The 26,351-nt window shown below is 42.1% G+C and overlaps 1 protein-coding gene across 9 annotated transcripts in view; it reads right to left on the reverse strand.

Moving 5' to 3' along the window:
* DPP6 (dipeptidyl peptidase like 6) overlaps positions 1-26,351 on the reverse strand; it is a 717,188-nt gene that overhangs the window by 123,038 nt on the left and 567,799 nt on the right. For all 9 annotated transcript variants that reach the window (XM_061587127.1, XM_061587128.1, XM_061587125.1 and 6 more), the window contains exon 6: positions 15,262-15,314. In XM_061587127.1, the coding sequence (XP_061443111.1) occupies positions 15,262-15,314 (53 nt within the window). The remainder of the gene's footprint in view (positions 1-15,261; positions 15,315-26,351) is intronic.

Genomic DNA, 26,351 nt, shown 5'->3' on the forward strand with positions numbered 1-26,351 from the left:
AGAACATTCAGGTGAAGTCCCAAGTGGGATATAAATGTGACAGACAGACAGACAGATAGGATGTATGTCTGATCTTAGTTTTTTGAAGAGCCAGTGTGGTGTAGTGGTTAGAGTGTTGGACTAGGACCTGGGAGACCAGGGTTTGAATCCCCACTCAGCCATGAAGCTCACTGGGTGACCTTGGGCCAGTCACTGCCTCTCAGCCTAACCTACCTGACAGGGTTGTTGTGGTGATTAAATGGGGAGGGGGAGAACCATGTATGCCACCTTAAGCTCTTTGGTGAAAAGGTGGGATATAAATGCAATAAATAAATAAACATACCCCTCCCACTTCATTGCCCGTTTTGTTTAAAGCAACTCTTACTAGAATTAGTCACCTCATCCAAACAGAGAGGAATAAGACTCTAATCCTAGAAGGGCAGTTAAGTGACACCATTTACACATTACAACTGCAATAGCTGCTCATGTTGCCAGAGACACTACAAGTGGGAGGATTTGTTTGTTTGTTTGCTTTGTAATCTTCACTGATTACTGTATGCAATGCTAGATTATACATCAAATTAAAAACTGCTCTCCACAATCAGTATGAAGATAGTGTTATGGGGAGAGAATGAAATGGATGTGTCAGAAAAGTAGCCTTGTAGATGTGAAAGCCACCCCCAGTTCCCATAAGTACCCACCACACAGACCTCATGACTTCGCGAAACATTGTTGGGTTTACCATAGTCCTTCCTGCTTTGGCCAATTTGTTGTAAACATACAGATCTCAATTTATGTTCATTAAAACCACCTATAAAGCACCCACCCAGCATCGTGGGAGACACCCCAAAATTTGCTCTGCTGCTGTTTAGAATCATATGATGTATGCCCATGATATCCCTTTTTGGATCTGGTTCCACTGTTATGACTCATCATTACCTCTGGTTCCTGCTTCTTTGGATAGCTGCCTGCTGAAACAGAGGTTCCTACTTGCCACAGCTGCCTCAAAAGCCATTTTAAGGGTTCAATTACTGTTCCTGCAAGCTGAAACAGAGATCCAAGAAGCCATCGTCAAGGATCCCTCCTTGCTTGCTGTCTTCACTGGTTTCCTGGCTGGGCCAGAAATTTTAACATACCCCTTCCTATGTCTTCAGGATTGCCCACCAGGGCTGGGAAAAGTATATCGTGCTCTCTATCCTGTCTTACAGACGTACTTTCTCTACAAATTGTAGCCTCCACGTCTGTTCCCTTTTCCTGTCTCTCACTGCTTAGAAGCCACCCTCTGGTCCTTCCTGCCCAGCCGCACATTACTGAGGCCTAGTCTGCAAAGTGAGCCCAGAGAGTGTGCGAGAGAGTCAGAGAGAGAGAGCGGGCTAGGGAGCCTTCCTAAACTGTGGTGAACTAAACCCTCCATATCTTCTTCTCCCTTGTTCCTTTGTGCGTGTGTGTGTGTTTAGTCGTGGTTAGACTAATTCTGCCAAACCAAAGAAATGCATATTGTTGCTGAGCTATTTCCCATTGAAGTGTTAAGCGTGTATATTTTTATTCTCTCTGTGTGTGCTTAATAAATACGGCTATTAATTTCTAAGACCTGTGTGAGTGTAAGTTACTGGGTAAATCTGCCAAGATGTACCATTGCCAATGTCTAACATGTGTATGTAAAACATGTGTCTACTGAGAAGACTTGCTAACACACACGAGAAAGGAGCAAAGAACAACAACAATTTCTTCAACAGGCTTTTGGAACAAGCTGGTGACCTTTCCTTGCTTAATAAAAAAATATTTGAGCATGTCTTTTCACCTTGGCTGAGAAAGGCTCAGAAAATGTTACAAAGAAAAGCACCTAAATACTCCTATTCCCCCATTTCCTACCCATTTCCAAATCAACAGATTGTACACTTTACTTAAGAGTTCAGACTGTAACTAATGCTTCAGGGAACAAACTGCAGCACCAAGGACCCGCCGTCCCAATTATAAGCAATCATCCAGAGCATATAACAGACAGGCCCTGTCAGTTCCATTCACTGCATCATCCTTCAGGAGGTGAGATTCTATTACAAGAAGAACCTGAAGCACAAACCTGCTTTGATAACTGATAAGGGGTAACATAACACGGATGAATGATCCCCCTATTCCTGCCATATACAAGTTCTGCTGCTATTAAAATGTGCCCTCTCTCTCTCTCCTCCTCACTCCCTGTAATCTATTTTTAAAGATGAAAAATAATTCTAGCTATTGAACTACTTTCCGGTTAACTTCTGATGCTTGTGGATGAAGCAAGTCTGCGGAATATTTCTGGTTTGCTTCCAAAGCCTACAGCGACTTTGCAAACAACAATGGGTGAGAGTGAAATGTCATATTGTAGCATTCAGCTGAAGAACACATCACCAAGTCATGCATTTTACAATGGCGGCTCAGTAGCACTGCAGGTAACAATGGTTTATTGGTCTTATTTTTTTAAAAAAACTAGAGCAATCCCCTCCCCATATGATTAGGCAATCTGGAAAGGCTGGAGGCAGAAAAAAAGGTTTCAGCAGAATTGAAAGTCGGTAGGAAAACCATTGTTGCTCTCGATACACACCATTGTTCATGTTGCTTCTGGCCCACTACATCCCATTTTTCAAGCACTATAAGCACCTGCAAAAGCTATGTGACCAAGCTGATGTTGGGATTGGTGTGTAGAGCACATAAATTGTGGCTCTATCATTCCAACACCTATCATTCCAGTAGAAGACTATTGCCTATCTGAATGGCTATGGCAAGGATAGGGAGCCTAGGGCCATTCTGGCCGCAGCTGTTGGGAGCTGGAGTCCAACAACATTTGAAGGGCAAAAGGTTCCCCAACCCTGGGCTAAGGAGACACCCTCTGCACTGCTTTCTATAATGTTTGAGGGTTGGGGGTGGGGTGGGATCACATATTTGTACAATGTTTTCAATGCCAGGCACACTACATGATTTTCCTACATTTTCCGTCAGGAGTACTTGAGTCTAAGTCCTTGTTTAGTCATGAATTAACTCGGACATCCATCCTCTGTGTCACTGACAAGCTGCAGCTCCTTCCTCAATGGAGCCTCTGCTCCAGTCCAATTGTTAGTTAAATGACCAGAATTTTTAAAATCATCTTAAGATCCTTACCATAACATCTTCTGGGTCTCAGAAACCTATAGTCAAGAACAGTCAACATGGTGCCCTCCAGATGTTTCTGGACTACAATTTCAATTATCCCTGATCATGGGCCAAACTGGCTGGGGATGATGGCAGCTGCAGCCTAACAAATTTCTGTTACATAAATTTATATAAAAGAGCAGAGATCATCAATGGTCTGAGCTGAGTGTGTGCCAGTGTGTGCGTTTACCTAAGTGGCAGGAGTTTACCCTGCATTGAGATCACTGAGACTTAAGACTTAGTAAAATAAGAAAAGCTACTTTATTTATAGAGATACATAGTAGATAGGAAAGGCATACCTAGTTCTAACTAACTAAGTTGGAGGCACAAGGCCCAGACGTGGGAGTTGTCCTCATGGCTCAGGAGAGAAAGCAAAGATAAAGGTGTCTCCTCTCTCTCGGACAGTCGAAGAAGAGAAGAAAGGAAAGGGCGGAAGGTGGAGGGGCAGATAAGCTTCTCTAAGCATATCAGTCTAACAAGGGAAGTCAGTCAGTCAGAGCATCCCAGGTAAAGGTAGGCAAGCCTAGCCATCTGGAGGACCCTAACTCTATCTCCCTTCTGGAACATAAACAAAAGAATAAAACAGGAGTTGCTCTTGCCCCACTTCCAACAGCGTATTTTCAAAGGATCCAATTTAGCTCAAAAATCCATGTTTCTATTTTTCCTTTGAGCTTTCCCTTGTGGCCTTATTTGTAGAACATTGGCAGGTAAGCAATGGGATGTGGTCTTCAGACAAACGTTTCCAACAACCTCACCCATTTCTCTTATGTCCCAGATAATTTATTATTCTCCTTGTTTAACGAACACAGCAAGGATTCGTTTAATCAATCTGCATTCCATTCACTTCATTTCTGCCATGGTATTTTGAGTCTAATTACTCTTGTCACTATGCAAAAGGTGTGAGCTTCAGATATTATTTTCACTGAAAAGATCACTAACTTCTCTATGGAAGTCAGTGTGTGCAAAAATCTGTCAAGAGTTTACTTTCTTAATTTTTGCAGTGAATATTAATTAACAGGGAAGGAGAGAGTCATAACGTTCTGTTTGAGATACAAATGGTTACAGTGGCTGAATGACCATTTCCTTTTGTTAAGTATATTGCTGGTTAATGGCCCAGAATGGCTTAAAAGAGCTAATAATTAGGAGGTAGGAGAAAGATCTCTGTGTTTGAGTTACGGTGGTCACTTACCCATTGAAAAACAAAAACAAAAAAGAAGACAAAAAAAGACACTGATTTGCACAAAATGTGCATGTGCAAATTTTATTTAAATAGAACACAAATGCCACCATAGAGGAGAAGACTATGACCAGGTGAGCTGTGTGTCTGCTCAGTTTGCTGCCCTGGTGTTGCCAACTCAAGTTATGAGGCAACTTAAAGGGTCCTGCTCTCCCCTTTCTTTATCTTTACACTGAACTTGGACATAACAGTCCTTCAAAGAGAGGGCACTGTAGGGAAACATTTTGCATGAACCAAGGAATAGCCTTGCACCAATAGGCTAGGACAGGTCAGGTGTCACTCTCTGACCTCTGTAATGGCAGCAAGGTGGCTGGTGAGTGGTGAAAGAGCACATAAGGTTCCAGAATTCACCAAGACTCTTTGACAGAAGGAAAAGGCTTTGTTAAAAAAATACATGACTTGTTTACTTCAGCACTTGCAAATGAGAAAAGGAGACAGATAACAGGATGAGAAACACTTCCCAAGTGAAAGAAAAAATAAAAGACACTGGGAACAGATAATAATAATAATAATAATAATAATAATAATAATAATAATAATAATAAAAATAATAATAATAATAATAATAATAAAAACCCTCACAGACTCTGAAGCTGGGAATCAGATAATGCCCTACAAAATTCTAGCAGAGCTTCATAATTAGGGGGAAAATTCCCTGACAGGATGGGATCCTCCCTGTAGAACTCCAATACAAAATGCACAATAATTAGTTTGTAAAAAAGATAATATTGCCTATATATTTGAGACATGACTCAGGTTTGCAAGAGCATAAGAGTCCTGCTGCCCCAGACCAAAGGCCCATCTAGTCAGCATTATTTTCCAACCAGATGCTGATGGGAAGCCCACAAACAGGACTTGAGTGCAACAATGCTCTCCGCACTTGTCACTCCTAACAACTGGTCCTTGGAGGCATATTGCCTCAGATAATGAAGGTCCTGCTCAGCTGTGGCACTTGCAGAGTAGCTCTGTTATATTGCTCTTTCTGATCTTAAGTTACCTCTCATAATAGCAGACTACCCTTCTCTGTGACATGCTAATATTCTACATAAGGGCAGGTTTTGACACAGCTTTTAAACAGATGTACTGAGGAAGTTCTATTGACAGAAGAGCTGAACATTTTTTAGATTGTCATGCTATCTTAGCACAAACTTGAATGCTTAACTTTTTTTACAGTCACCTCATACAAATGGGACACAATCTTGTGAAGGATTCCATGGAGGATGGGATGAAGTTCCACCCAACAGGAATCGAGGCCAGAGAAACAGATTGGAAGAATTCATAGAGCGGAACCAGAACTCTGTGCTTTCTAACGGCTCCTCGGCCCATTCCAGAAATACCTGAGTGGTGGCTGCAGCATGGGCAGTTATGCCCTCAGCTGCACTATAGCCACCTCTTAGGTCTGGAGGCCTCTGCCACATGTGGTGGTGGGAACATCTCTATTTTTCTGAAGGATCTTCTAGAGGCCACTCTAAGGTTCCTTCCGCTGTTCTAAGGGCTTCCAACATACAAAGTGGGTGACAATATCACCACACAGTCAGGGCCGGCTCCAGGAACGCCGGGGCCCTTGGGCATCAGCTTGCCCTGGGCCCCAGCGTGTGTGTGTGTGTGTGTGTGCGCACACGCCCCCCATGCCCCCCACCTACCTGTCTGCTGTCTTTTACCATTGCCCTTAACGAAGATGGTAGCCACAGTTTCCCTAAGGGGATGACGTCTCCGCTGCCATCTTTGTTGATGGCACACGTGTGTGCTATGCATGCGCATCTCTGCCATCAACTAAGATGGCGGCAGGGGCTTCAGTACCTTAGGGAAACCACAGCCGCCATCTTCGTTAAGGGCAATGGTAAAAGACAGCAGACAGGTAGGTGGGGGGTGTAGGAGGGCATGGGGGGCGTGGATTGCGGAAGGGGAGTGGAGGGGCAGCTGAGGGGCCCCCTGTAGCTCCAGGGGCCGTCAGGCCAGTGCCCCACCTGGTCGCCCTTTAGAACCGGCCTAGCACACAGTGATGCTCCAGAGAGGCCTTGGAAGATATAAGCAGAGGCCTAGGCCTACTAGATCTTTTTCTCAGGGGCAGTCCAAGGCATTTTGTGCACATAGTTAAACTATGGAATTTTCTCCCTCCAGAGTCAGTGATGGCCATCAGCTTGGATGGCTTTCAAAGAAGATTAGACAAATTCTACCAATGGCTACTAGCTATGATGGCTGTGCTCTGCCACCATAGTCAGACGCAGTATGCTACTGAAAACCAGTTACCAGTAGCCGCAGGAGGGGAGAGTACTCTTGCGGTCAGATCCTGCTTGTGGGCTTCCCATGGGCATCTGGTTGGCCACTGTAAGAACAGGATGCTGGACTAGATGGGCCAGGGGCCTGATCCAGTGGGCTGTTCTTATGTTCTTAGGCAAAGATATTATTCACTCTCATTCCATGGACAGAAGCCCACTGGACTGGCAGTTAATTCTTTCTTAAACACTGCTGACAGGATAGTGGCCTCCACCACACATGAATTTCAATATCATCCCCAGGCTGTCACTATGGTGTGGGAGGGATTCTACAGTATACCAGAAATTTAAGTTTGAGCAATTAAAGTAGACTGAAGTGTTGTATTGCAACAAATGCACTTTTTAAAAAATAGACTTTTTGTGGCCAGTGAAATGCACTAAAAAGTGTGGGATAATGATCAATTAATGGCAAAGCATAAAACACCTGCACAAACAAATCAAGATGAATGGCCATTGCTGTGTAACAATGCAAACAAATCCATGCAAACAAATCAGAACAAATGATCAATACAGAATGGACATCCTATAACCTCCACATAAGCTTTTGTTCAGGCAAATAAGAACAAATGCTCAATAAACAGGTCATCTGGGGGAGCCCCAACACCTCATCACCACTCCCTAATCCAGCTGCATCTGACGCTTCAGTTGGCCTACCTCACTCTACCAAATGGCTGGCCCTGCTTTCTGTTTCTACTCATTCCTGGAGCAGACGGCAGAATCTCTACCAGATGCTTCAGTCCACTTCAGAGTTTGAGTAGAAAAGCTTTTTAAAAAAGCAGAACCCAATGGCTTCACTCATTGGTTGCTGTTTTGAATATGGCTATGGAAAGACTCTAAGGCTGCAATCCTTCGCACACCTATTTGGGAGTAAGTCCCACTGAATTCAGCGGAGCTTACTTCTGAGCGCACCTGCGTAGAACCAGCCTGCACAAACTCTTGGTGTAGGCTCACATTATTAAGCCCTTTTGAAGAAAGGGCTGCTTTGAACTGTAAAATATTGCAGGATGATATGTAAATATAAATGTTACTACTATTGACAAGGATGGTTAAAACAAGTGTTTTTTTTGTGTTGTCTGATGAAAAATACACACTTTTGTCAATATATCACTTACGTTACAAATTCCTCCTAATAGTCTTGATGAAGACTAGGAAATGGGCAAAGTCAGCCATGGAATTGTTGCACTGGAAGGACAGTCTTTCAGAGGTAAAAGGGAATTTTAGACCATAGCATTTTTTTTAATGCAAGTTCTTCAAGGATCAGAGAGTGGTTTTGAGGTTGTTCTTGCTTATTTCATGATTGCACGGATGCATCGGCCGAGGTGCCCTCAAACAGTATGCTGCCCAGCGTTCTAAAGCATGTATAAGCATGCTATGTAACTTCTAAAGCACAAATCCCGGCAGAAGCCAGTGCTTAAACACTGGGGATGCTGTGCTGGCAGCTTCTACTCATTGTTGTAAAATTCTGGAAGTGATTTAAAAATCTGGCAAGAACAATGAGGAGTTACAGTAATCCAGTCTGGATGACACAGAAACATTGATCAGGGTTGTAAGTTTTGCAGTGTAGGCATCTTAGGCATCCCAGAAGTGTTCCTTTGACAGAGATAAGATTCCGCTTCTGATAAGCAATGGTGGCATCATGTTTCTCTTGTGACTTCTCTAAATCAGTTTCTGACTTAGCTGCTAGAAGCTATTTTTTACCCACCGAAAGAGAAGGCAAGAAGCTGAAAGTATCCATATGATAAAACAAACCACTTAGAAGGAAACTAGTATTAAAGGTCATAGAGATTTTGCAGGTGACCTGGTTTTCTTGGATTCCCAGCAATGGAGTGGGGATGCCACATGTTGAGAGGGACCACTGTTAACTTCAGCTCAATGTTCTAGCATTCAGTTGCTGCAGGAATAATTGGTAATTCATATGTTTAGACATGGGGGTGGGTTGCCTATTGAGTTTAGATGGATTTTGTCAGCAATGTCTGATTTGTGAGATGTGGTATTATTCAAGCACATGAATTAGCTCATCACCTGGAGGAAGTAGTCTCTGACAGTAATTTCTGGGAGAACACAAAAAATATCCAGACCAGACTGATATAAACTGGTCTGCAGAGAACTATTACCAAATCATTTCTGCACAAACCTTAACTAGCATGGAGCTAACAATTCGGAATCTAAGCTGTACTACTGCAAGTTTAATTGTCCAGAAGCATAGCAGCAAATAAAACATGCAAAAGGTTGCAAGGAAAATGCATCTCTGTATAACTCCTGGAGGATGCATCCAGATGAATGTAAGGAGATGGGCACTTTTATATGCAAATCTGTTGCACAAAATTGAGTCTCCATCATATTCCTTGATCTGGTACTGTTCCTGCTCCAATTTCATTTTTAACACTGATAATTATGCCTCATTAAGGAAATGATGATGCTTCTGAATAATTAGCCCAAATGCCTCTTCCTAATTATTCTTCCCTTGCTCCTTCATTAGCAGAGTCATAAATATATAATGGCACATGGAAAGCTGCTTTCTACAGAGACAGACCATTGGTCCATCTAGTAACAAGGTTTATCTACACTCACAGGCAGCAGCTTTCCAGAGTTTCAGGCAGAAGTCTATCTCAGCCCTACCTGGAGATGCCCTGGATTGAACCTGGAGCCGTTTGTATGCAAAGAACATAAACAAGTTATTTGTATATTATTTCTCCTCCTCCTCCTCCTCCTCCTCCCCACATTTAGTTATAATCCTGTATTTTCAGCTGTGCTGAAATGTAATAATAAATTCAGCAATGAATGAAAGCAGAGAAGAGGACTTGATGTCTGCTGTGGACTTTATGTGCACCTTTAATTCATGAGAGAGAACTAAAATGTGGCCTCTTCACCAAACTAAAAAGAAAAGATAACTTGTTAAAACAGAAAAACAAGACAAAGGATGCGAGAGTGCTTGATAACATGCCTAAATCTCTTGGGCTCAGTTTGCACCCTGGAAGTACCTCACTGGCTGGCCTCAAATGCTTTTGTCATCTGGAATTATCTGCTTGATATGCAATTCATTATTTTATACTTACTGATTATATGGGTGTTTTTGTTCTGCATGGTGCAGTTGCATAACAAATGTTAAGCTGGTGTTATCTCATTTATTATTGAATGCTATTGTATTTTGGTTTGAGAGTGCAAGCCATCCTTATGTGTGGACTAAAGGTGAGGGATGCTAATAATAGAAATCATAAAAAATATTGATGCTAATTTGACTTGGAATATCTGAAGGGCTGTCACGTGGAAGATGACGCAGGGTAGTTCTCTGTTGCTCCAGAGACTAATGGGGGGTGGGGGACGGTAGGGATGCAGGTTTCATCTAAACATTAGGATAAACTTCCTACTGCTCAACTGTGGAGTAGATTGTGTAGGAGGTGATGAGCTCTTTTTCGCTTGAGGTATTTAAGTGATGAACGTAAGAACATAAGAAGAGGCTGCTGGGCTCAGGCCAGTGGCCCATCTGGTCCAGCACCCTGCTCTCACAATGGCCAGCCAGATGCCTCTGGGAAGTCCACAGTCAGGACCTGAGTGCAAAAGCACTCTCCCTTCCTGCGGTGTTCAGCAACTGTTATTCAGAAGCACACTGAATATAGTGACATAGTCAGAGCACAGACATCATGGCTAGTAAGCTTTGATAGCCTTATCCTCGCTCTGCCCTCCTGCAGTTTATAGCAACTGCTGTTCATTGACACCATGAATTTGTCTAATCCTCTTTTAAAGCCACCCAGGTTGACAGCCATCACTGGTTCCTTTGGGAGCAAATTCCATAACAGTGTCATCAGTGTTCTAGTAGTTGCATCCTACCTTGTAGATCCTGCATTGGGCAGGGGTTGGATTAGATTACCTCCTCGATCCCTTCCAGTTCTATGATTTTATGGTGATGATGAGAATGTTTGTTGTTACTAGTGCTGCATTCATATTGACTAATTTGAGATAGACTAACCACACAAAAATAATGCATTAAAAGACAGGGAGACTTAATCAGGTCATGTGTATGAGTTTGTTAATTTGCATCGAGTCATTTGGTTTTTCAGATGCTTGCAAGAGTATGGATGGAAAATGGGAAATGGATCAGTGTTCTCAACCCTCTGTACTAGCATTTTATATGGATAACAGAAGAACACAGTGATAACCTGTCATGATAAAGAAAATTAGCAACAGGAATTTTCATAATACCATTATGATGGGGAAAAAAGCTGATGGCGTTTTGTAAAGCTTTCAGTAGAAAGACTTTCCATAAAAAGAAATAATTTATAAATGAGGCGCAGTCTTTCACGTAATCAAATACAGAAATATGCCAGCTTTAGAGTTACATAGGGATTCCTGTTCTTGAGCCTAATTAGTAGATTTTGCACAACTCAGAAGCATAATATAGCATAACACAACTGGAATTTGGCTTTATGAACAGCAGCACACTTTCTATGAATCACTTTGTGGACCTGCAAGATAGCGGCCCAAGTTGCAGAAATAAGAGAATCCACCAGATGGCACCATAGCGCAGCATGAACTTGCTTCACAACATTATAACCAGAAAGGAAAAAAAGCAAACTAGAAGATGGACACATTGCCCAGAGGCTTTGTTTTCAGTTCTGCTAATAAGCCTCTAATTTGAACATCTGCTGCTGAAAACAAGGGTATTAATAGACCGTCCCTTTGCAAAACAAGCACAATAAAAGGTGTTGTTCTGGATAATGTTGGTGGCTGGACCCTTAAGGTTCCACTCAAATTGCTGGGAAGCTCTCTGAGATAATATGAACGATAATGGTTTGCAGACAGAAGCACAGCCAGTAGAAGGTGTCAGAGCTCTAAGATGTATGATAGGAAAGCCAATATATATTTGGTTCTCTAGCAACGTATATGAACTATACAGTGGCTTACATCAACACATCTTAACTATTTATCAAAATTAATTTTAATAAAATGACAAAAGGTAATCAGATTTGAGACTTAGAAGCAGATTGCACCACACAGCATTTTATTCAGATTTCCCCCCCCAAAAAACTAATTCCTTGTATCTTCAATAGGAGGAGGAATCTCAGTGGCAGAGAGCAAATTATTTGAATGTAGGGGCCCCCAGGTTCAATCTCAAGCATCTGCAATTAAAAACAGGTGCTTATATGTGATGGGGGAGACCTCTGCAAGAAAGAGCAGAGCAAGGATAGCCAACAAGGTGCCCTCCAGACACTGTTGGAGCCCGGCTCCCATCAGCCCCAGCCAGCATGGCCAATGGTTGAAGAATATGGGAGGAATCATCATCATCATCAATTTATTAAATGCCTTAATAGTCTCAAGGCAATGTACAGCAAAAATGTCTTCAATCGTTTCCGGAAAGTTCAAGTAGTGGGCACCTGTTGTATTGCGGTAGGAATCGTGTTCCATGGAACAAGGGCAGCTGCACTGCAAGCTCTGCTCCGAGTCTGAGATCTTTGGAATTCTCAGGAGAAGCTCTCCCACCGACCACAGTGACCTCCTGGGTATATAAGGGAGTTGTAGTCCAACAACATCTGGAGGGCACCAAGATGGCTACCCTTGCTGTAGAGAGACACTGCTTGTCAGTACTGACAATGCTGAACTAGATGGGCAAATAATCTGACTTTGTATAAGGCAGCTTTCTGTGGGTAAAATTTAATATTAGTCATATGAGAAGATCCATTGAAATCAATAGGTTTAAGTAACTTAGACCCATTTATGTCAAAAGTCTATTACTTAGTTTGTTAGATATCACCTCTGTTGTTTTCACAAATGACCAGAGCGAGAGACAGACTGGTTTATCTCACAACAGGTAGGTGAGATAAACCAACTCAAGCAACAAAATTGTGTACCTCTAAATATGGAGAAAATAAAGCTCTGGATCTGAGTGTTTTTATTAGCTCCTTTAAGCTTTCTCCCCCACATATTATCCTATCATCACAATGCAGAGAGGTCCCCCACCCCGAGGAAGTATCTAAACCTACAATGCTCTTTCTGTAGCTGCAGCAGCCAAGTGCAGAAACAGCTTTATATCACATGATTCTGCAGATGGGGTAAACTGGTCCTTAAGATGGATAGCAGAATGAGAAGGGCACAGAGAGTTTTGATGGGAGATGAGGTTGAGTCAGGTTAAAACAAATGGGGCAGTTAAGTGAAAACGTGGCAAGGGATATAAGGCTCAATGCCACATCCACATCAACAAGTGGCAGCCACAGGAAAAAGCCAAACTATGCTGACTTCTAACCACATCAGCCTGTAGCAAGACCATCATGAACACTCACTGGAACATGCAGGATCTAGCTTGTGGGCATGCCAAATCCTCTGCATTCTGGCAGATGCATAGAATGCTCAAAGAAATATTCTTCTTCCAAACATAGAGATTTCAATTTGCTGTTATGGCTGCTAGCCATCCAAAAAGCTGTTCTAATTCATTTGAAAATCGCGAACATACCTTGCAGAAGTGAATTCTGCAACTTATTTGTTTTCTTTTTCAGAATATTTTTTATCCTGCCTTACAACCAAAAATCTCAGGGCAGGTTACAGTATTTGAAATAGCAGTTAACGCATCCAATTAAATAAGAGGGCATAAAATGCAAATTTAAAATTACAGTGTAAAACCTAATAGAGGACTAATATTGCATAAATGCCTGGGCAAAACGACAGGCCTTAACCTGGTGCCAGAATGTCAAAAATGTTAGCTCCTGGCATATTTCAGGGGGAGGGCATTCCATATTGAGGGTGCCATCATAGAGAGGGCCCTGTTATTCACTGTGCGAAGCAGCAATTATTCTTGCTTTTCCTTAAGCTATTGCAAATCATATTTGTTCTTTTCACTGCCTTTTAAAGCTACTTTGAGTGGATGTTATTGTTAATCAAGAGATCCAGTCGGGACTTATGCACATATATCCCGCCAAATCTTTTCCCTTTGTAGTCAATGGCGGTATGACCATTTTTGGTTTTATTTCGTACACCACCCTGACATTTTAAACATATATTTATAGGCATTTATAGCTTGACCTTCACCATGCAGCCTCAAGGCGGGTTACATATAGCTTTAAACAACAAGTAAGCCACATAATGCATGACAATACTAAACCATAAAGTAGGCCATATCAATCAAACAGCAGGCAAAACCACCAATCCCACTGCAGAGAGAGTGATATTCTGAACTCATCTTCCAACTCAAAACTCATATAAAAAAGTATGTCTTGGCCGACCAACAAAACATACAATAAGACACATCTTGGAGGGAGGGCATTCCACAACCTAGGTCCAACAGAGAGAAGGTCCTCCCATGCACCACTGCCACATGAACTTCACAGGGTGGTGGGACTCCCAGCAAGGTCTTTCCTGCAGACCTTAACACCCAGGAAGGTCTATATGAGAAGAGGTGCACAGTCACATATTTGGGGCCAAAGTCAATGAGAGGTAGTTTAATCTAAATTTAAATAAATCTAAAACTATATTTTCAGGTTTGGTGTATTCAAAAATGGAAGTGTTGAATCAGATGTGCAGATGATTCAGTGTGTATCCACGCTGCAAGCTAATTGTTCTAAATTCATCCCACTTTAAAAAGCTTTTCCAGGATGTGATAAGCTTCAGTCTGGACATCTGTTTTTAGACAGAAATCTCTTTCCTCTAGGGACCCCCCACCCCCAACAAGATATCACTGTGTGGATCTTGTTATGGCTACTGTGCAAAGCAAAACCAGGTCTGAAACCCCAGGATGTTACTCTGTAGCAACACCTCAGGATAATGCAGGTAGAAATCTGGAACTGAGCAATGGGACACTCTTAGTGAATTAGAAATGTGAATGTAATCTGTTTTAACTGTTTTTAATACTGTATTCTAAATTTCTGTAACATGCCCTGGGACCTACTGGTGAAAGGTGGTAATAATAATAATAATAATAATAATAATAATAATAATAATAATAATAATAGATGAAGCACAAAACGCCAGAACCCATGAATGGCACAACATTAAGTCCAATATAATATGAATCCCTCTTTTACACCAGTGGAGCGTTTCAACATGAGAATGACCCATTAAACATTTGTACCAAAACTTCGGAACAGACAAAAGGAAGTACTCCTTCACGCAGCACATAATTAATTTGTGAACTTAGGTGGTTTTGAAAGGCTGTTAGTCAAATTCATGGCAGACAAGGCTATCAATTACAGCTAGACATGATGGCTATATGCAGCCCACGGATTTAGAGGCGGTATGCCACTGAATACCAGTTGGTGGGGAATAACAGCATGAGTGAGTTACTGTGCTCATGTCCTGCTGGTGGGCTTCCATCATGTTGCCACTGTGGAAATCAAGATGCTGGAGTATATGCATCTTTGTTCTGATCCAGCAGGGCTCTTCTTATGACCTTAAAACTAAGGACTCTGATTAAGAAGGGGATGTGGATTAGATGGCATCAATGCAATAGCAAAAGCACTTTGCTGCCAACTGTAGGACCAGGCTCCACATGTAATATGTTTAACTGAATGGTTAAAATACAGGAATACAAGGCCACATTGCACAGGAGAGTTCAGTTCACAGTGCCTCTCCTACCCTGCCACCCTGCAGAACCCTCAGATACTGTATCATATCACTTACCCATCAGGAAGTTTTCTGAGGACATAAAAAGCTGTATACGAATGCTGATACGTCTGCAGAATGAAATTAAAAATGAGGGGGGAAAGGGATTAGTAAATGTAATGTGTCAAGAACTGTTATCACTACAAGCCTAGTATAAAAGAAAATCTCTGTTCTGGTATTTGTGTTGTGTTTCATTGCATTTGCAAGGGGGGGAAAAGATATAAAAACCAATTTTGTTCTGTCAAAGAGAGGAAGAGTGAATTAATTCCACCTTGCACCTTATTACAACGTTTGGCAAGTCCTATCCCTGCAGATGCTCTGTGCCATTGCTATGGATACTGGGTCTTTGATTATTCTAGGGGCACAAGCTCCCAGCAACAGCTAAATTTGGAACAAGCCTTAATGAGGACACCTTGGTCCACCAGAGACAGGGTGCACAGCCATAACAGGGGAAACAGTCCATCACACTGTTCTAATCCATTGTAAATATGCCCAGGCATTACATTTGCTAGCAAAGGAGAGGAAGTCACAAAGCCCTTTTTCTGCTGGGATGTGAGAGTATATTGGCTTGTTGTGCTTCTGAACTGGAGGCTTGATCTTACCGTTCATTTTCAAGGGTAGCAATTTATAGCAAGGCAAAAGAGCAAAAAATCTTGATGCAAGGTGTTGAATTCTGCAAGAATGTAATTGAAATTATAGAAAGTAGGGATGGGGTGGGGTGTGAGTGTGTATTAACAGTGAGAACCAGGCTGCTAGTTCTTACTGAGTTTTTCAGGGGAAAGATATACCCTGCAAAGAAGGTAACTACTTTAAAAGAAAAGCCCAGAATTATCTGACTAGGTTGATATTAATAACATTGAAGAGATGCCTGCTCAGTTCAAAATAATAATAATAATAATAATAATAATAATAATAATAATAATAATAATAATAAGTTGTTTTGTTATTAAATGTCTATCTGTGCTTCCTCCCAAACGAGGCCAGGGCAGAAAACAAAGCAGTAAAACAAAACAAAATTCAAACATATTTATAGCATTTACAAACAAGAATTTCTAAAAACATTTTAAAATAACCAACAATCAAACCAGTATAAGTAATGGAAATTATTCAGTTTGTAATATTGCTGTTCACTCAAAGGGCTAAACCACAGATTTAAAATTACCTTGGCCTTTGGCACCTGAGATGTGTGTTTTCAGGACCCCATGACTGTTTTAACTATTTTTAATACTGAATTTTAAAGTGTTGTAACCTATCCTGGGACCTGGTGGTGAAGGGCAGGTAATACTAATACTAATAATAGGTGATTTCCTTTTTCCTAGAAACTGCAACTTTGTATAGGGGGAAATGCTCAGCATCCTCAATGGACTACAACTCCCAGAATTCTTTGGAAGAAGCCATGACAGTTAAATGAGTATAAAACAGACATCAATTTTGTTTGGATAGTAGGAATGTGTTCATAGAAGGAAAGAAAAGGAAGCAGTCATAGACTCATAAGGCTAAGTAACTTGGCAGATACTGTATACCCAAGATTCTACTCTACCAGTGTGTTTACTGGCTTGGGTTATCTCTCTTTTTCAGACACACTTCTTGGCTCCTGACTTCCACTCTTCGGGACCCCGAGTTAGTTCTCCCTAATATTGCTTGCAGCAAACTGACGTTTAACTAGTTACAATCTCAGGTGCTCCTGACACAGGAAGCTGCCTTATACTGAGTTAAACCACTGGTCCATCTAACACAGTATTGTCTGCATTGACTGGCAGCAGCTCTGCAACATTTCAGACAGAGGACATCGCCCAGCCTTACCTGGAGATGCTGGGGATTAACCCTGAGACCTTTTGCATGGAAAGCTGATGTTCTGCCCCTGAACTATGGCACATCTCTAAATGCCCTCAGGTCTAATACTTGTTGCTCTCATCAGACTTCCTACCTGACTTCAGATCCTGGCTTATAACTCTCTCCCCCACCAGCACCAACACTACTCAGGAAAGTCATAGAGCATTAGCTGCATTCTACCAGGGGTTGCCAACATGCTGTCCTCTAGGTGTTGCTGGACTATCAACTCCCAGCATTCCCTGCCTTTGGCCATGCTGGCTGGGGCAGATGAGAGTTAGAGTCCAACAACATCTGGAGGGCACCATGGTGGCTACCTCTGCCATATGATTGTAGCAGCTGGAAATGTATGTGTAACGTACTGGAAACAGGATAATGCAGCAATGATTTCTGAATGTAACACCATTGTTTTTGAAAAGTGAACAATAATTTAAAAACCAAAAGAGAAGTCTCAAAAATGCTTGGGGAACCATTTTAAATAGACGTTGGCTGCGTTGGGCTCAGCCCTGACAGTTCTGCAGCTACAGGTTGCTTCCCCTCAAATGCCCCAATAAAATCATACTGGCCAACAGCATTCTCTCTTCTGCTATTCCCAGAGAGCCACAATGCAAAGTCCTTATATTGACCTAAATGTCTGGGGTCTCCATCTCAATCCCTTAGCCTGTTTGATTTCACCTTCCTTCCCTTCCCCATTCCCCAACATCTTCCTCAGAATTGTTCCTGAGAATGCCTGCTGAAGTGGATTAACTGGTTTGGAACAACAGGGAGGTAATTGCTTCCCTGTAGAAGACTTCTATGCAGGAGATGTTAAAATGCTGCTCTTTTTTACTGTTTGTGGTGTGTAGTCGTGTCAGAGCCTGTGGTCATGAAAATACTGTTGCTTCTAATTGCTGTGGCACTCAGGCTTAGCATTTTTGAGTTGTTAACAACACTACTGATCCATCTAAAGTGCCATAAATAGCCAACCGTGGGCAGCTATATGTGACCTAATTGGGCAACCAAAGACAAAACTGTCCATTAATAAATCATTTCCCCAAAACCATCATTCTGAGAAGAACAAAAGCTCCCAATGTAAAAATGAAATTCTGATGTAAAGGGTTATATTTATCTTTCATATTTGCATACCTAAGAAGCTCAGGGCAAAATATGTGGAGTTGTTCTATTTTATCCTCACAGAAAACTCTATGAAGGAGATTAGGGTGATAGGAATTTGCCCCAAAGGCACTCGTTGAGTTTAATGGCAGAATGAGGATTTAAACCAGGAATGGGGAACATGTGGTCCCCCAAACGTTGTTGGGTTACAACTCCCATCAGCCCCAGCCAACATGGCCAATGGTCTGGGATGATGGGAGTTGTAGTCCAACAACATCTGGAGAGCTACAAGGCCCCCATCCCTAATTTAAACCCAACCCCATTCAATCCAGGCCCAGCAATTAAATTCAATCTTGTTTCACTTCACCAGGGAACACAGGGCTAACCTGTGGATCTGTAGATGTTGTTGGACTACAACTCCCATCAGCCCCAGCCAGCATTGCCAGTAATCAGGCACAATGGGCATTGCCCAACAACATCTGGAAGGCCCCAGATCAGCCACCTCTGTACTGCATCATATTGGTTCTGGAGGCACTAAGATCTAGTAATACAGGAATCTCAGTCGGTGGGAGCGCAATTGCACTACAAATATAAGCTAAGGACAGAGTCACACCATCTATACAAAGTGGAGAGGACACGCAGAAGAGATACATTTCCATTTGTCAAACTAAGTATGGTCCAAAGTAGTGATTCTGGTGGAACTCCCACTGTGAGATGCGTGTTAACCACATATTACAATGGGAAAGGAGAAGAGAAACGTGTCAATGAAGTTCAGTCAGTGAAGAAAACTTCACTGTGGCCAACAGGCCAATGGTTTGCTGCACTTGTTACACCAGATGTGCATGATTTCAGATTATAGGCTGTCACGTTGTTGAGTGACACATTGCTATCAAACCAATTTATAAGCTAGCTTACTTTGTGAGCACAGATTGATTTAGACCTCACATGTCACATGTTACATTTAGTGGTGTGCTTGCTGCCAAAACTGTGGTAGGTCCCACACTATGTCAGGTGATGCCCTTGTGATAGTCAAGGAGAATTGCCTAGTACATACTATGCTTGTGGCAGATCCCCCTAATTGGACAAGCAACATCAGTGCGATGTTTAACACAATATGCCCCAATCATGAGCTCACACAGACAACATTTTACTACACATCAGAGGTTGATGCATAGCAAAATTCCTCTTACCACTTGGAAGGACCATAAACACAATCAAACTGCCTGGGGTAGTTTGGTTGTAGTTTGGGTGCCTGAAAAACATGTTACTTGGAATGGCCTCGGAGCAACCTCAGAAATGGCGCCAATAAGATTAGATGCAACCCAGATCTTAAGCCTCCTTAAAGACTATTGATATTAACAGTGACATCCTATGTATATCTGCTCCGAATAACTTATTGGTAGGTAAGTAAGCATACAATCGCAGCCTTAGGGTTGCATTCAACTAAGTCCTACTCAGTGCAGATCCATTGAAATGAATAAACCTGTTAGTCATGCCTATTACTGTTAATAGGTCTACTCTGAGTAAGACTAGCATTGAATGCCACCCTTAATTGTCCTTGGTCCAGATTGCTCTGATTTAACTGGATATTAGATTGTTCCTCTTTAGTTGCTTTGGCACATCTCCCAGCATAATGGAGCCCCTGCAGTGCAACCCAGCTCATGTTCTTCCTCTCCTGTATCATCAATCAATCACTCAGCCAGTCTGTCACCAGAGGAGTTAATTTTCATTGTACAATAACAGATGTTATTCTTCATACTGGTTTTAAATCTTTCTGAGGCTGAAAGGGCTAATTGTCAAATGAAAAACTCTCAACACTGCCTGGTCATGACATTCTGTAATGAATCGGAACCAATCTGCATCTAAATCAGCTTCATTACCTTTCTGGATTCAGCACAAAAGCAAGCCACAAACATATACAGCCTCACAATGACTGTACAGTTTTCTTTCATTTGTAGGAACCTTTAAAAGCCCTAAAAAGCTTGGGACACACTACCTGAAGGATTGCTTTCTCCCATACATGTCTGCCCAGACCCTGAGATCTTCTTAGGGAGTTCTTCTCCAAGTTCCCCCGCTTCAATGAAGTGAGGCAGATGGGAGAGGGCTTTTTCTGTGGTGGCACCTAGTCTATGCAATGTCCTTCCCAGAGAGGCTCACCTGGTGCCCACACTATGGCCTTTAAGGCCCAGGGGAAGACATTCTCCAAGCTCCCCTTTACTGGTTTTAAATTGTTTTATGCTGATGTTAAGTTTTGCTGGCTTTTTAAAAAATTTTTGCTGCGGCGATTTATTTTATTCTGGTTTTAGCATTTTATTGTAAATTGTATTTTAATGTCTGTGTCCTCCATCCAGAGAACCTGGTTGGATGGATGGTATGCAAAGGAAGAAAGGAAATAAATAAATTTGATTAGATGGGGAAAGATGAAACTCAGGATAGGAATGAAGAATGTCAGAGCTCTGTACTGAGTCACCTCTTCTTGGAAGTCTTTCGCATGCCAGACCTATACAGCTCATATCCTTGTCTGCCTTGGAGGGGGACCAGCTCTGTGTTTCCTTCACTTGAAATTGAGATCAGCAAAAGCAAATTGAAGAGCACTGTGCTCCAGAATTATGGAGTGTCCTGCCTGATGACATTCACCAGGCACCATCTCTCTGTTTTAAGGAGATTAAAGATTGGCTTGCCTGTGCTGCCAAGCTGCTTTTCGCTGGCAACTTTTAAAGTATTACTTGGGGTGTCCACACATTGTGTTGGACACCAGGGGAAGGGGCACTTCAAATGTTTTCCAGGACCACACCTGACAGAGGCACCGACTCACACCTGGTCTGCTGCAAATATGGCTTTATTTCAGATCTGTGGCTTCACAGGCCTGCTTCCACCCACATTCCTGGCTACTCTCACTAGCAAGTACAATCCTACTGCAGGCCTTCTGTTCTGGGGTGCCAGGCGTCCATGCTGTTGGCCTTGGCAGGCTTAAGCCCAGGAGTTCAGTGCCTCCCTATGAATAAAGTGGGCTGGATAAACTGAGGATCCAGGGATTCCCTCTTTGGCTCTGCCCAATGCGGCTTGAAGGAAAGAGACTGAAGGTGGCCTCTGGCTGGGAATGAGAGCCAAGCCTCCCTTCTCTGTGTAGAGGTACCTCACTTAGAGGCCCAGTTATGCCAGCCTGTTAGCTGGGCTCTTATCCCCTCTTTCTCCTCTCTGAGGCTTTTTGCACTATTATGGGATTGGCAGGTTGAGTGGATAGTGTCTTTGCCCCCCCTCCAGCCTCTGGAAGTCTGAGCGAAGAAACCTGCTCCACTAGTCAAACTAGTTCCTTTCATAGACTAATGGGCTCAGCCAAGTTTGTCAAATGGCCCCCATTAACATGTGTAAGCATTTGCCCAGGAAAGCAATGTATGCCATAGGAACTCTTTCAGGAGAGAGTCTCTCCCTCTGCCTCACCTGGATGCAGCCCCCCTCATCCTAAAGCTAAGAAGTGGATGAGTTTAGTGTGAGTCTGTGTGAAGCTGGAAAAGACAGAGGCTTGCTTCCTTTCTGGGCTGAATCCCAAGCCATGGCTTCGGGGTGCCTCCCTAGAAGCCCAACAGGGAAGTAAGATCTGTTGGACTGTTAATGCTGTGGCCCCCTCCATGTTACGCTCAGGTTGTATACATGTGTAAATAAACCATATATCCTAACGAGACCACAGTCTCCACTGATCTTCCTTCCAAGGACACCAAACCCTGGGTAAGTGCAGGAACCCTTGGAAGTCTTGCATCACTCAGAGATTGGGGTGTGTGCAACAATATCCTCCTGGTTTCCCCAGCCATCCTTCTGGCTGAGGCACTGCACCTGGGCTCCTTGCCTCCCACCAGGCGATGACAGAAAGAACCCACCCTGCTTCTTTTTTTTTTTTTTTTTTCAATAATTTTTATTCAGATTTTCATAAAACATACAAGACAAAATCATAAAACATTCAAAGACAAAAAACAAAATCAAAAATAGTTAAACAAAAAGAAAAAAAGAAAAAAAAAAACAAAAATAAAAAATAAAGAGTAAAATATTGACTTCCCATTTGTCAAAGATCAAATCAGTTATAAGTCTATAATATATAACAATCCTGTCTCTTAAGTCATATTATAAAATCACTTTCCTCCAGTAGTTATCCTACTTAATCATCAAATCTCATAAACATTACTTTATTCTTTCCACAAAAAGTCAAAGAGAGGTTTCAATTCTTTAAGAAATATATCTATCAATTTTTTTTTCCAGATAAGCATATCGATTAATCCATCTCATTACTAATTATGATAATCTTATTGTCATAACCATAGTCAAAATAAACATTTCAATTAATCCATCACATCAGAATCTGTTAGGTTCAATAATTTCAGTAGCCATTGTTCTATTATCTCTATTAGTTCCATTTTCCATCTTCCATCTTCAGTAGTCTTGTTAAGTCCAGTAATTTCAATATCCAATCTTCCATTATCAGTATTCCATAATAATCTTGCTGTCAAAGCCATAGTCATATAGTAAGAGTCTGATGGGGATTACCTCTATCCCAAATATTTTCTTGCCATCCATTCTGAATAGGTTGCTGAAATACTGCTGTAAAATCATATCTCTGTTCTTTTTTTCAAAATACACTGGGTCATCTCTTAAAAGTTTTTCCATTGTCACATGGCTGCAGTTAATTCCATAGATTTTCTCTATATTGGGCTCCATCACATCATTCCAGTCCAGAAGATTATCCATGCCATTGATAACTTTATCTCTAGAATCTTCATTCATTTCTTCAGAGATAACATTGAGTTCCAAACAATAGATTTTATTTCTAAAGTCCATAGACTCCAAATCTTGTTCCTGTTCCACGTTGGTTCCAATCTCCGGGATCTCCTCTCTCACAGGGACCCCTATTCCAGTCTCCAGGGTCACCTCTCTCACAGGGACCCCTGTTCCAATCTCCGGGGTCTCCTCTCTCACAGGGACCCCTTCCAGGGTCACCTCTCTCACAGGGACCCTTATATCTTTAATCTCCTGCTTCATTTTACTCAATTCAATTTTCATTATCTCAATCTCATCCATTATTTTCTGAAACATAGTTATTTCCAGATTTTCAGCCACTTTCTTAATTGCCATTTTAAAAGAAAAATATAGGAAAACCACTTCTTATTTCAGCAACAATTGGGTTAATACTCCAAACTTGGTGACATCACAGTATAAACAGAGCAGACAGCCTTATCTCTCCAATAGTTAAGTAAACAAAATGCAGTTCCCAGGATCGAAACAATTAATGGCAATCGTCAAGAAACAGATTCGTCAAAATAAAATAGACCAAAAAGAGAGTAGTCTCAAAACAGTATAATATTTTTCAAAATAAAAATCTGGAATAGAAATCCCTCTTCTGTGTATATCTTTAGAATGCAAATCCAGGACAGCTTTTTGCAACAAAAACAGAGATAAGCTATTAATTAGTGCGTAGCAGAGAGAAGTTATGGCTCCCCAGTGAGATGTCAAAAACTGATCAATCTGGCAAATCTCTTTTAAACAGCAACAATTTAAGTCAAGTAAAAGAAAAATATAGAAAGAAGGGTGCTTGCCTGTTAGTGCGTTCTCTCTTAGAAGATAAGATGAACGTTCGCTTTAACAGATAGAGCTTGCTGTTGAAAAACCGTCCCACCTTCGTCGGCTGGACCTCGTCCCATAAATTAATGAGATCTGGTCGTCCCAACAAAAATAGGCTTTGAGGTTAATCTCTTCGTTTCTCCCTACCCGGGAGAAGTTTAATCAGTCAAAAAAAAAAGAAAAAACTGACTGATATATCTGAATAAGCTTCTTTTGAGGCAGGAGCCCGTCTCAAAAGCAGGCACAGGCTAAGTCACCCTTCCCGGAAGTCCCACCCTGCTTCTTCACCCTCAGGTGGAACCTTCAGGCAGTGACCAAATATGGTCTCCTCAGGAGCCATTGCCTGGCTGGTGCTTGGTGGTGTGGATAAGAGCCAGCTTAAAGGGCCAGGCACTGGCAAAGGACTGTTGAGCCCTGATGGCCTATTGTATGCATCACTCAAAAAGAGGAAATGCATCAGCAAAAAAGAGAGCAAAAGAGGATGCAGATTTGCTAGAAGTTTTCATGTGTACAGATGTAAACGTAGACATAATTTAGACATAATTGCTATAATTCAAATAGAAATAACATCTTACAATAGCGTGTGTGTGATTATCAGTATACTCTCCAAGTGCTAACTGTCGATACTCTCCAAGTGCTAACTGCAAGTCTCTCTTCTTATGATTCTTTATCTTTAAACCTGACTTGGACCGGACAGAGGCCTCTCTCCACTCTAAAGTAGGAAACATGGCCACCCTATCATGTAGCAGCTATTAACATTTTAAAAACTAGACAAGTTAATTGCAAACAAATAGAACATGGCTTCAAATAAAGTAAGACAGAGGGCTACTCTAGCTGTTGCTTTTATGACATTATATTGTACAGGGTTTTAAGATGGAAAATGCCTTAAGTGTTTGTCAGAAGGCCAGGATGGAAAATTCATACCCACCTATCTACTATAGGAAGGGCCCCAACAGGTCTAGTACACAGTATAGCTAGCATTGCAATTAATCCTAGGTGATTGCCTTTCTCCATGTTGTGGCGATTATTATTATTTTGATGATATAGCAGCTGCTCCCAGAAGTTTCCGTTCTACGCTGCAGCTTTGAATGACATATTGAGTGGCAGGGGCGTCACTAGGGGGGTGCGGCAGGTGCGAGCTGCACCGGGTGACACCACCAGACGGGGGTGACACCCAGAGCCGCCCCCCCGGCACTGCCTAGGCACCGACGAGAGCCTTCACGTGGCGCGCCGGCTGCCTTCCTGTTAGGAGGTGGAAACGGCGGCAGACAACGAGGTGGCAGCGCGCTCCCGGGCCCTGTTGTTCGGCCGCACGCGCGCGCACAGCCGCATGCTTGCTCGGAGTCAGAGAGAAGGCACTGCGGGCCGCACCGGGTGTCACCAACCCTAGTGATGCCACTGTTGAGTGGATCACTCACCAGCTGCTCTCAAATTCATTATACAGCCACGAAATCCCACTGAACTCAATAACCCTGCAAATGATCAGCCCATTCTCAGCAAACTTGCACAGGATCCCATTTCTTACCTCCCAGATTAAAAAGCAGAGAAATTCACTAATAGGCAAAAACCCCTTGCAGTTTAAGAACGTACCTATAGCCCACAGATATTTCTATCAAACTTTAAAAAGCAGGGAAATTGGGCAGCTATAGTGAATGCACCAGGGGAGCAGGAGACCTGACCTCCTCTCTGAGATATTGTACTGCCCTACAAATTTGTCAAAACGCAAACACAATTTGGGTTAGTCTTTCACAGTCCAATCCACTTGCTGTGCAGCTTGGAAGAATTTGGTAGCATGTGCCTCTGAGCATTCCACAGGATTCCACTGCTCCACTGACATTAGTGCCTCCAGGCTGCACCTAATAATATTTCCCCACCAAGCAATGTTTTTTTTTGGGGGGGGGTAATTTATTACTTTAAGATGTTATTACCAGCCTTGAGCTTTCAGGGACACGGTTGATTAAAAAGCCAAATAAATATATTGCAGCTTGAGAAGAATTTGTTTCATTTCATTCAACATGAATAAGCATGCTAAAAAGTCATTTTAATTAATGTTGTACTTCTACCTATTTAACTTCCTATGGATTATACCCAATGACCTATTTGTGATCCCTACTGATCACTTTAAAGTGGAGAAAGGTCAAGGGGATCCATTGCAATGGTTCATGTAACCTTTTGCCTTTCGGAGACTACAGACTACAGTTTTAATTTTTTTCCTTCTCACTGAGCTATTTTTGTGACACAAAAAACAGCACAAATGACCTTTGAGTGAGCCATTTTTTGGCAGTACACATCCTCAGCCTCTCCTCTTGATGATGACAGACTGTGTCGAGATCCCTTACCACCTGTCATCATTAACAGGTTTTTTATGTAATTGGTGGCAGATATTTCATATGAATCTACTTCTGCCTCTCCATCTGTGGAAATGTATGTATTTCTAACTATATTTAAGGATATTTTCTGCATGAAAAAATCTGTTCATGTAATAAGGCTGCCATATGTGCATGCCCGCAGTAAGGGATACCATGGCTATTGGTATGAAAAGCCACCGAGAGGTCCAGGAGAATTAGTAGGGTTACATT

The sequence above is a fragment of the Rhineura floridana genome, chromosome 10 (assembly GCF_030035675.1).
Source record: "Rhineura floridana isolate rRhiFlo1 chromosome 10, rRhiFlo1.hap2, whole genome shotgun sequence".
Classification (NCBI taxonomy): domain Eukaryota; kingdom Metazoa; phylum Chordata; class Lepidosauria; order Squamata; family Rhineuridae; genus Rhineura; species Rhineura floridana.